The 12,436-nt window shown below is 38.3% G+C and overlaps 1 protein-coding gene across 2 annotated transcripts in view; it reads left to right on the top strand.

The window, feature by feature from the left end:
- PDZRN4 (PDZ domain containing ring finger 4) overlaps nucleotides 1–3,377 on the top strand; it is a gene marked incomplete at both ends in the record, with an annotated part of 429,083 nt that extends 425,706 nt beyond the window's left edge. For both annotated transcript variants that reach the window (XM_080705833.1, XM_080705834.1), the window contains one exon: nucleotides 1,854–3,377. In XM_080705833.1, the coding sequence (XP_080561959.1) occupies nucleotides 1,854–3,377 (1,524 nt within the window). The remainder of the gene's footprint in view (nucleotides 1–1,853) is intronic.
- Nucleotides 3,378–12,436: the final 9,059 nt, after the last annotated feature.

The raw sequence follows: 12,436 nt of genomic DNA, 5'->3' as shown, positions 1-12,436 counted from the left end.
TTATTGCTCTTCTAAACATAGATTCCAGAGATAAGAATATACCAGGAATCCAGAAATGTAATCTCCCAAAGTAGAATCCAGAGAAAAAATTTGTGCTCTTAATCCAGAGAGAAAGCTTGTGGCACAGCTTCCTTTAATAGGCTTGCAAACCAGTCATGGTGGCACACACTTTTAATCCCAGAATTCAGGAGACTGAGATGGGAGGATTGCTGTTCTGGTCAGCCTCTGCTACTTAGTGAGTCCCTTTGCAACTCAGTAAGACACTGTTTCAAAATAAAGAATAAAAAAGGAGGGCTGGGGTGTAGCTTGGTGGTAGAATGCCCCTGGGTTCCATCCCTAGTACCTAAAAAAAAAAAAAAAAAAATAGGCTTGCTCATCCAGAAAGACCTTGTTTCTGAAGCAGGTTCTTTTTCCAAAAATAAAATTGGCATAGAGGGTCTGCAGTGTTGTAGCTGAGAAGCCTGTTCCAGCAGCTGAGCAATTCTGGCTACTGACAGTCCAAGTGGCCATTGAAGATCAGCAGCCAGAACTGCATCCTGCCAAGGGACCAAAGAATCTCATGGAGGTGGCCAAAGAACTCCGAAGATCCATCTGGGTCACCAGAAATTATTATTGAGAAAGTTCCCATGCATAGAAGCCAATACTAAAGCACTGGGCTTTTGTAGAAATAAAAAAGCTTTACTACATAGTTAAGTTGTTAGGAGTCCAGGAGCTTAAAAGGAAGTCTGCTTCCCTAATTAGCCAATAGAGAGGAACATATAGGAAGAGTGAGAAGTTGTCTGTTGATTGGATGGCATGAGTCTTCATCAATCCATGATTCTTTTTGTGGGGAGTTATGTTCTTCACAGAAAGCTTATAACATCACTGACCAGACAACCAGTTTCTTCTGCCCACATCCATTTTTAAAAGGCTGGTTCCAAATCATAAGAATCCTGAGTAAAAGGCCTGGTGTCTTTCCCTGGGAGATGTCTTAATTTTGCTATTTTAAAAATTTATGTCAGGCTATTACAAGGCCTTAGCTAATTTCATTTGCAGTAGACTAAAACTTATTTTTAAAGGAAGTTAAACATAGAAATAAAAGGTATGTAACTCAAGTCCTAAAGCCATGTTGTGGCTTTAGGAGATGTACCAAGGTAAAAAAATAAAAATAAAAAAAGTATCCAAAAATATGGCATCTTGGTCCTATAAGAAATTCTGGCACTAAGAGATAATGTTTTTTTTCTTCTAGCCCTTTCTATCTCTAATAATCTTAATTCATGTGGTATTAAGGTTCCTCATATACAGATAGAAAAATTCTGGGATCCAGTAATAATGTTACCTCATCTTGCAATTTTGTGATGTTGGGCTTACTTTTTTCCACATGTGATTAAGTCAATTAAGTTGCCTTTGAAATTGAAGAAATCTCAGAAAAAAAAATAGGCAATGGTGGCTTCTAAGCTTCAGGCCTCAATATTGCTAACAACTATAATCTTTTGGTATATTTTCATCTCAGAAATTCATCAGTTCACTTCATGTACACACCTTCACCCCAGAGATTCCCAAAGAAGAGAGAAGTTAAGGAAAAGAAGCATTCATTTACATGAATACTGTCTTATTTATACCTAAGTATACCTAAGTATAATAAGACAGTATACACTTATAAGTGTCACATCCTTAATCTCCAAGCAACTTTCATTTTCTCTTTTTTATTACACAAAAATACCATGACATGAACTAATTGTCTTTACTTGTACACACACTAAAATTAGGGCAGCTTCCTAGGCATTGCACATTTACCAAAGAGCATTGCTTTTGAAACCACCAGTTTCTCAGAATAATAAATTTCCTTTATTCTCTCCACTATATTCTCTCAGCCAAAAAAGCAGGAGGAAGAAGAAGGCACCACAGATACTGCAACATCCTCTTCCAATAACCATGAGAAGGACAGTGGCGTGGGGCGCACCGACGAAAGCTTACGAAATGAAGAGAGCTCTGGGCCGGAGAATGCAGCAGAAGACCCCAGCAGCATCTCCTTGAAGAGCAAGAGAGAGCTGGGCCAGAGCCAAGACACCCTGGGAAGTGGGGAACTTCAGGGCCACGAGAGCTTCGTGTGTGGTGAATACATTGACTCCGACTGTGTTGGCAACCATGATGAGGACTGTGAAAGGTTTCGGCAGCTCTTGGAGCTTAAATGCAAGATTCGTAACCACGGGGAGTATGACCTGTATTACTCCAGCAGCACCATCGAGTGCAACGAAGGGGAACAAGAGGGAGTCGAACACGAGCTGCAGTTGCTTAACGAAGAGCTGAGAAACATTGAGCTCGAGTGCCAGAACATTATGCAGGCTCACAGGCTCCAGAAAGTGACAGACCAATATGGAGATGCCTGGGCCCTGCATGATGGAGGATTTCGAAATTACACCACCAACCTAGATGTGCAAAGGGGGAAACTAGACGACATCATCGAACATCCAGAAAAGTCAGACAAGGACAGTTCTAGTGCATACAACACTGCTGAAAGCTGCAGAAGTACTCCGCTCACCGTGGACAGGTCCCCTGAAAGTTCCCTTCCAAGAATGATCAACCTCACCAACAAGAAAAACTTGAGAAGCACCCTCACTCCCACTCAGTCCTCTTCGAGACAGAGCATCAAAGAGTCGATATCCACCAAAGCCAAAAACACAGAGCAAGACTGTAGCATGGAAAGCCAGAAGACTTTGGAAAGCAACAAACTCCTTGATCAGGAGAAGGCAGTCAGTGAGCACATCCCTTACCTCTCTCCCTACCACAGCTCTTCATACAGGTATGCAAACATCCCGGCGCACGCCCAGCATTATCAAAGCTACATGCAGTTAATCCAACAGAAGTCCGCTGTGGAGTATGCCCAGAGTCAGCTCAGTTTGGTGAGTATGTGCAAGGAATCCCAGAAGTGTTCAGAGCCCAAGATGGAATGGAAGGTGAAAATCAGGAGCGATGGGACCCGGTACATAACCAAGAGACCTGTGCGAGACCGGATTCTGAAGGAACGTGCCTTAAAGATCAAGGAGGAACGGAGTGGCATGACCACAGACGACGACACCATGAGCGAATTGAAAACAGGCCGCTACTGGAGCAAAGAGGAGAGGAAGCAGCACTTGGTTCGGGCCAAAGAGCAGCGCCGGCGCCGGGAGTTCATGATGCGCAGCCGGCTGGAGTGTCTCAAGGAGAGTCCCCAGAGTGGCGGCGAGGGCAAAAAGGAGATAAATATCATTGAACTGAGCCACAAAAAGATGATGAAAAAGAGAAACAAGAAAATCTTGGATAACTGGATGACAATCCAAGAACTGATGACCCACGGGGCCAAGTCTCCGGAGGGCACCAGAGTTCACAACGCCTTCCTGTCCGTCACCACTGTATGACCAAATGAAGGAAATGTTACCAGTTCTAAGGGGGTGCTACCAGTTTTGGTAGAATATGATTGCCTCGTTCAATGTGGCGTTTTTATATATATTTTGTGACTCTTTATAGTTTAAATTTTTTGTAAGCAAAAGTACTTTTTAATTTGTTTTTTCATATGCTGGTACCTTCTTTTTGGCTGAGCTTTTTCCTTAACTTGTGATATATTCGTATTGCTCATTTATAAAAAAAAATTTAAAAATAGCAAGTAAAAAAACATGAACAAAAATACTGAGGAGCCAACTAATTTCTTACATTAATGTATCTAATGTGAGTTAAAATCTGGTTTATTTCTCTAGTTTACTTATTTTCTACTTTAATAACAACTCAATGCCAAAACATTTCTATGCTTGCTTCTCAGCAGAATGCATACTAAATCAAACCTGTTAGTAAATCGTGTGCCACATCTTGTCTTACACATAAAAAAAAAAGAACTCACCTCTTTTAAACATCCTCTTGTACATTTAACACATCAATAGCCGTTGTCTTTGTCCCGGTAAAGTGTAAGTGGACAATCTTCCTGTGATATGTAGTGACAGTGATCATGTAGCTAGATAACTGTGGTAATTGTAACAATAAAAGAGAAATTATTGACTATCCTTAAAAAACGTTATCAAGGAGTGTATTATTTTCATTGTCCACTGTGGTTACCAGATAATAAACTAGCTATATATGTATACTGTTTAGAAGACTTTAAATTGTGGATTACAAACTGTGCACATTTTCTATCACTTTTTTCAATAAAGTTGTCTTGAAACTCTTCTTATAGATCGTTGTATCACATATTCCTACCAAGATGTATGTGCAGTCTCTAAGGATGCTAACTGAACATTCAGTATGTATTAGTAATTAGTTCAATTTTATCATGAAAGATGAAAGAGAGAACCAATGAAATGTTTGAGATTGTCAATAATGATATGACATACTTTAGCCCACTCAGACTGTTCCCCCAAAAAACACATCATAGGTGACTTAAACAACAGAAATTTGTTTCTCTCTGTTATCAAAACTGGGAGATTTAAAATCAAATGTATTTTGGTTAAAGTTTCAACATATGAATTTGTGGAGGGCAAGGAGGAAGGACACAGTTCAGTCCATGGCACTTAGTCCATTCATTTAGTTGATCATTTATCAATAAATTTTGGAAAACTATCTTTGAATGAATTTTTAGCAAATGAAATTTTCAGTCAATTAAAATGCTCTCTGTCAATTTATTAAAGATTGTTAGATAAATTAGATTTTTTAAAATCTAGATTTTCATCATTTATGCATCTAAACCATATCACATGTCAATCAATCAAAATACCTTCAGAGAGAAAGGCCAGATCAAATATGTGCTATAAACATGAGTTTGATCAAGTTTTTATTCAACCCAACAGGTTATTTGAACATAATGGGCAAACAATATCTGAGTATTTCTAAAGCTTTGTCTTGCATGAAAACCCACTGCTCTTGAATCAGACTCTGATGCCTCAACTCTATATTCAAGGCTTTTTGTGAACTTGCCTGGGGGACAGTTGCTCCTTCCCTTCAAATCTTCTCTGAGTTAATTCTGGCTCCTTACTAGCATTCCCAACTGACATTATCATATTTTACTTTTCTACCTGGGGTTTCTATAACTAACACTAAATGTCTCTTACGTGGTGATCACATACATATTTTCTTTCTACAAACTGTTTTAATGATCTCAGACTTCCTTAAGTCTTTGTCAAATAAGATTATGCATATTGCTTGACCCTGGAAATGTTATCATTTCATTATTCTATACCCAGTATTCTTGTTTCCCTGTATAGCTTTCAAGTCCATGAAGGGAGGCCCATGGGTCCCCCCTCTGTCTTTGGAAGCTTCTGGTAAAATGCCATTTGAATAATAATATTAGTTGAGCTAAGTTATTTTATTCATCTTCCTCCTCCACATAGTGACCATTTTGCATCTATTTTTCTCACTTTTCTAATCTTTCAACTGCTTATGTGTTGAAGGACTATTTCTGTGATGCCCCCCTCGACATTCTCTTGACTGCCTCAGTCAGTAGCTTCCACATGAACCAAAGGTGCTCTGTAAAGTGACTCTCACGCCTACTCATGCCTGCACTATAGGGGACAGACACTGTGACACAGAGAGAAATGGGGTGCTGCCTTCAGGAACTGGGGTATCAGTAGATTTGCCTTTAAGACCATGGAGTGGCCTGTCACATGTGTGTTCCCATTGGTACCAGGACTATTGGAGATGGTATCGGCCATCTCTCCACACAGTGCCCTGCACAGGCACTTGCTGCTCACAGGTCCAGGAAAGAACTCCACGGTTCCAGTGCTGCCCACCTACTGGGGTCCAGTGGGGTCACATGAGTGCCACTGGGCTGTAGCTGTGCTTTTGCCTCCAGGAAGGCCCACAGAGAAACTGTGCCTGCTGCTAGCCATACCCAGCCCCACTAGCTCCTTGATGAGAACTAGACTTGAAATAATCAGGGAAAGAAAAGTCCCATGCTGTTGCTACTCCCCTAGTGCACACAGCAAAGAGAGGGCCTGAGAGGAATTCTGCCCTGGCTCTGGCCACAACCTGGCCCATTCTCTTTCTGGAGGGTATTATAGGTGGAAGAAGCAGGGAAAGAAAACCCTGACCAACAGCGCATCCTCAAGCACACACAGCCAAAGGAAGCCATTAGAGAGATTCTCCCTGGTTGAGGCCACATCTCACACCCATTCACTGCCTAGGAGAACTATGACAGAAACAACCAAGCCACTACCCCATTCATTTTGACAAGAAGAAGGAGGAAGAAAAGGAGGAGGAGGAGGAGGAGGAGGAGGAGGAGGAGGAGGAGGAGGAGGAGGAGGAGGAGGAGGAGGAGAAATAATGAATACAGCTGCCAATGTTATTATAGGACACCATTCAATGACCAAACATTTGCATTATTGGAATAGACAAACTCAAAAAGATAAAGGAAAATGTTATAGAAACCTATTTAATAAAATAGCACCATAAAACTTTCCTAATCATGAGAAAGACAAGGATATCTATGTAAAGGAAGCTCATAGAACCCAATTAGAGATTAGAAGAAACATTTTTCACCATGACATATTACAAGCTGCCAGCAGTATAAGAAAAAGAGAGTTTTAAAAATTTGCAAGAGAAGAGCAGTCTCAGTCCACTTTCTCCTTGCTGAATTCCAGTAGACCTGAACATACAACTTAGAAGGTGAAGATTTGTTCACAGGATTTTTGAGATTGTGGGGTTTGGTCGGAAGCTCAGGGTATGGCAGCAGGAATGGAAAAAGGAGAGTGTAAGGTTTTGCTCTTAACTTGTGGATGCTAGAAGTAAGAGAGGAAAGCAAAAGGATCAGAAGCCATATATAACCCCAAGGCCATGCCTCAGGGACCCGCCTTCCAGCCACGCCCTACCTGCCTAGGTTCCTACCCAGTAAACCCACCACAATGGGTTTATTCACAGATGAGATTACAGCCAAGTCTTGCTTCCAACAATGTCACCTTGTTTCCATGAGAGGTAGGGAGACATTTAAATCCAAACCATTAAACTCTGACCCTGATCCCCTAGACTTCATGGTCACCTCACAATGCAAAGTGCATTTAGTCCAACTCCAAGAAATTGCAGTCCTAACAGTTCTAACATCACTCAAAAGTCTAAAGACCAAAATCTCTTCTGAGACTCAAAGTGAAATCTTAGCTATAAATCCCTATAAAAGAAAATAAAAATAAAGTTACATGGATCTAATAGACCAAATCTTTGCATTCCAAAAGGGAGGAACAGTATCATAGAAATAAATAATGGTATGAAATTGTATTGAAATTCAGCCGGCTGGGCATGGTGGCACACACTTGTAATCCCCACATTTGGGGGGCAGAGACAGGAAGATCACGCAGGTTTGAAGCCAGACTTGCTGGCTTAAGAGACCCTGTTTCCAAATAAAAATATAAAAAATAGGTGTCTGGGAGTGCAGCCTAGAGGTAGAAGGGTTTCCATGAACCCCAGTACCACCAAAAAGAAAGAAAGAAAGAAAGAAAGAAAGAAAGAAAGAAAGAAAGAAAGAAAGAAAGAAAGAAAGAAAGAAAGAAAGAAAGAAAGAGAAAAATAAAAAGAAAAAAGAAATTCAGCAGGACAAGCATTTAATCCTGTGCCTCCATTTCTAGCCTTTGGGCACAAGGGGAAGAGATGTAATTTTCAAGGGGCCTTGGCAGCACTGCCCTTGTGGCTTGGACAAATTTCTAGACACATATGACTTGCCAAAACTGAACTATCAGGATATAAAAATCTCAATAGTCTAATAACAAGTAATGAAATTGAATTAGTAATAAAGTCACCCAACAAAGGGAAGCCCAGGACCAGACAGCTTCACTGCTGAATTTTATAAAGCTTTTAAAGAACAAATGCTAATTATTTTCAAATGATTCAATAAACTAATAGGGAGGGAACCCTTCCCAAATCAGTCTATAATTTCAGCATTGCCCTGCTACCAAAACCAGACCAGGACACAATAATAGAAAACTGTAGACCAATATCCCTGATAGATATAAAAATCTCCCACAAAATTGTAGCAAATTGAATTTAATAACATCAAAAATACACCATGATCAAGCAATGCAAGGTTGTATCAACATATACAAATCAATAAATACAATTCTGCACTTAAATAGAATTGAGAATAAAAACCTGTGTTAGCTTTTCTGTCACTGTGGTAAACATACTTGACAAGAACAACATTAAAGAGGAAAAGGTTATTTGGGCTCAACTTTCAGAGGTTCAGTCCATAGTTAGCTGACTTCAAGGTAGTAAAATATAAAAAGAAGAAAACTGTTCAGTTCATGGTAGCCTGGAAAAAGCAAGAATGAGAGAAAAAGAGAGAGAGGAAGGGCCTAGGGCTAGATAGTCCTCAAGGCAGTAGCCTTAGTGACCCACCTCATCCAGTCATGCAGTATCTCTGAACCCTAATGTATTTGGAAATCAGGATTCAGAAAAGACCAGCTTTTGAGAGGACACTCCAGATCCAAACTGTAACATTATCATATGATCTTTTCAAAAGGTACAGGATAAGCATTTGACTTTTTTTTTTCATGAAAAAAGTCTTGGGTGAATTTGGTATAGAAGGATCATATCTCTAGATAATAAAGCCTACACAAGACCAGCCCACAACCAGTATTATACTACATGGGGAAAAACTAAAAGCTTTCCCTCTAACATCAGGAGCAAGACAAGGGCAGCACACTAACCACTATTATTTTGCATAACAGAAATTTTAGCCAAGGCGATAAGGCAAAGAGAGAACTAAAAAACATACAAGAAAAGAGAAGGTCAATTTCCCCTGTTTGCAGATAATGTAATTAAATTCTTAGAAAATTAGACTCCACTAAAAGACTGTTAAAACTTATTAACAAATTTGGTGTACTTTACCCAATATAATCAGCATACATAAAAAGTACCTTTTTATACACTAATAAATTTTCTGAGAAACAAATCTTAAAAATCATTGCCATTTACAATATTCCCCTACATACATACTTACAAATAAACTTTAGTGAAATGAAAGACCTCTACAATTAAAATTACAACACATTGATAAAAGCAATTGAAGACACTGAAATTTGTAAAACTCTGTATGTATTAGAATCATGTTCATGTATTAGAATAATATTGATAAAATTTCCATACTACCCAAAATTATCTACAGATTCAGTGCAGTGAAAATTCGACAAAATGCCAGTGAAATTATTTACAAAACTAGAAAACGCAGCCCTGTAATTCATTTGGAAGCCAAACAACACATAATATCCAAGCAATTTTGAGCAAAATGAGCAAAGCTGGAGACATCCCAATACTTGATTTCAAGACATACTCCATAGCCACAGGAAGCAAAACAGCACAGTACTGGCACAAAGCACATACATAGACCAATAGAACAGAACAGAGAACCCATAAATAAACCTACAAATCCACAGTCAACTGATTCTCAACAAAGGTGCCTAAAACATACATGAGTTAAAGGAAAGCTCTTCAACAAACCTGAGCCCTATCTCTTACCCTGTACAAAAATTAACTCAAAATGTGTCAAAGACATTAATGTAAGAGTTGGTACTCTAAAAGAATAAAACTCATGAAAAATATTTTAAAATATTGTACAAGCCATGATGTGTTGTATAAGCCCCTCAAAGCACAGGAAACAAAATAAAAAGTTCACAAATGTGATTACATCAAACTAAAAGTTTCTGTACAACAAAATAATTAGAGTGAACAGACAACCTTAAAATATGGGAGAAAATATATGAAAGCTCTTCATCTGACAGAGGGTTAATACCAGAATATAAAAAGGCCTAAATGGACAACCAAAAAATCCCAGAAATAATTCCATTAAAATGATCAATTTATCTGAATAGACTCTTCTCAAAATGTCATTCTCATTTTCAGCAGTACTCTGCTCCTGATATTTTTCATGCTAGATAAACCCTTCCATCTTCTCTATCCATTCCTCCTTCAATTTTCATTTTATGTTCTCCTATATCTCCAGACGATTTTCCCTAACTCTTAATAAAAGCCACTCTAATTTATGAATATTCATAAATGATATTTTCTTATAATTCACTTGGCATTATACTCAAGAATATCTAAAGTATTTTTCTATTTTGTGTCCATCATGAGTACAGTTTGCTGCAAAGTAGAAACCACTGCAAATATATCCTTCTGGCATTTTATTTATTTTACCAAACAGAAGCTGCTCGGGATTATATATTTTGCATATTCCAGCCAACATTGCTATCTTTCCACAAACACTGCTCCTAGATGTGTGAGTCATCTATAAACCAGGGTCCTGCTTATTATTCATTATTCTACCACATGTTTTTAATTTATTATTACCTTGTACTTACTTATTGCTTTTCAGCTCTACTATTTAATAGGAATGTAATCCTAGGCATGTTAAACTTTCTGCTGCTCAGTACAGAGGAGATAATTATAGCCATTTTTGTAGGTTGAGATTAAGAGAGTTCATAAATTTAAAGAAGCTAGCTAAGTGTTGGCACAGAGTGGGCACTTAATAAAAGTTATCTTTTGTTTTCATTTGCATATGAGCAAACTGTAGATAATATAATCCCAGTAATCCGCCACAGATGCCCATCAGCTTTGTTTCTGACAGGTCCATGCACTGACACTATTTTCTCTGTGTTTAAGTCAACAATCTTATTTGTAAGGCACAAAAACCTAACATAACAACTTAGAGAAAGGAGGACTTATTTTCCTATAGTTCTAGAGATTTCAGGGGATCAGTTATGTGGCTGGAGCTCTGGACATGGTGGCAGAAGGCAACTCATCATGGAAGCCTAAAAGCAAGAGAGAGCAAGGGCCATATATAATCTTCAAGGACACCCCCTTAAGGACCCCTCCTCAGCAACCAAATCCTACCTCCAACATGGCTGCCTTGTTTCTCTGAGATACCTTGGAGGTAGAATTCCCCTAGATTCAGTCAGCAACAAATATGAAAAGAAAATATAAAAAACCAAAAATCTGAAGAGCTGACAAATGTCACATCACAAAATTTTTAAATTAATATTTTAATCCATTATCTATGGAACATAACATAAATGTTTAATATCTATGCTTCCTAGGTTTTTGGCTGCCTACTCTTTGATCATAACTTATATAACTACTCTGTGATTATTTATATAATACAGAGTAGTTATAAAATAATAATGTAGTTATTTAACAATAATAAAAAGATAATTCAATATTTCTTTTATTGTAGTTTGTCAGAATTTAATTACTGACAGTTTAAAATACTCAGTCTTTTCAATTCATTACTGGAAATGTCATGGATATCTGTAGGATTGTTTTGAGCTTTGGGAAAGTATAGCGGACTCTAGCAGGTGCTGTTTGCTCCATAGTCTCATCATGGAAGGTTGCTGTTCCAGGAAACTTCCTAAAAATAATATTCTTATACTAAAATGACATGAAATCAGATACAATAATTTGGAGAAGATTATTTTTTAATATTTGGGGGACTGCGGAGAAGTTAGCTTACAGTTCTCCTGGCCTCCTGCAGCCTGCACCTTTCTTTTACTGAGGGCAAATGGCAAGGGCAATGAGGTCACTAGTTAAGTTTAGGATTACAAGTTAAATTTTAGGGAAAGACAATCATAATCTAGGTTCAAGGAGTGGCAATAATGCGATAAATTTAGGAAGGAGCAAGGTAAACATTTTAGGAAGACTAGGAGGTCATCCAACTCCACTTTTTGGTTCCATCTGGTCCATGAACGTTTGTCTGCTTGGGAACAATTTCCACTTAACATATACTATATACATGGTTAAGCTATTCCCAAATAGTGACCTCATCATGTGTGCTAAGATGGTTCCTGACAGGAAAGCCTCTTCCAATTTCCTTCTTTTTGAAAAAATTTGAAAACTTCTTTCCTAGATTTGTTTATAATTCTGTATGTTTTAAGCCTGATTTCCCCTCCATTACTCATACTTACATTACTAGGAATTTTAAGACATATTCACAGCACAGTCTGAGCTCTAACTCTTCTGTAAAATGTCTTTTGGTTAGTTAGAATAAAACATGATTCCTAAAAATAAAGAGGATGGTAGATAAATGAGGAGAGAGTCTAGTGGAATGTGGGAGGGGAGCTCAGAGAGGAAGGTGGGAGGAGAAAGAGGAGATATGATGATGCAAATTATCCAAATAACCTTTTGTTCATGCATGAAGTTATCTGTAGATATTATATGGTGGCAAGGAGGACCCTCAAGGGAGACACAGTGAAGGCTGTGTGCATGTATGCTTCTGCCACTCTGAGCCTCACTATGAGTATGATTACAATGCACCACTTTAATAAAACTTTAAAATATGGTATTTAAGTCTACAAAAAATATTTCCTATGCCAGGACAACTCAAAATAACCTAATTATACACATAGGTGACTGTAAGATACATGTGTCCTAAGAACCCAGAAAGAAATCTATTCTCAATTTTATCTTCCCTTTGGTCTGAGCTCAACATGTCTATGGCCATTATATCACCACCTGATAC

Source organism: Muscardinus avellanarius (assembly GCF_963383645.1).
Source record: "Muscardinus avellanarius genome assembly, chromosome: 11".
NCBI classification, from domain to species: domain Eukaryota; kingdom Metazoa; phylum Chordata; class Mammalia; order Rodentia; family Gliridae; genus Muscardinus; species Muscardinus avellanarius.
The sequence above is the reverse complement of the archived record's forward strand: the minus strand, read 5'-3'. Positions and strand labels throughout refer to the sequence as shown.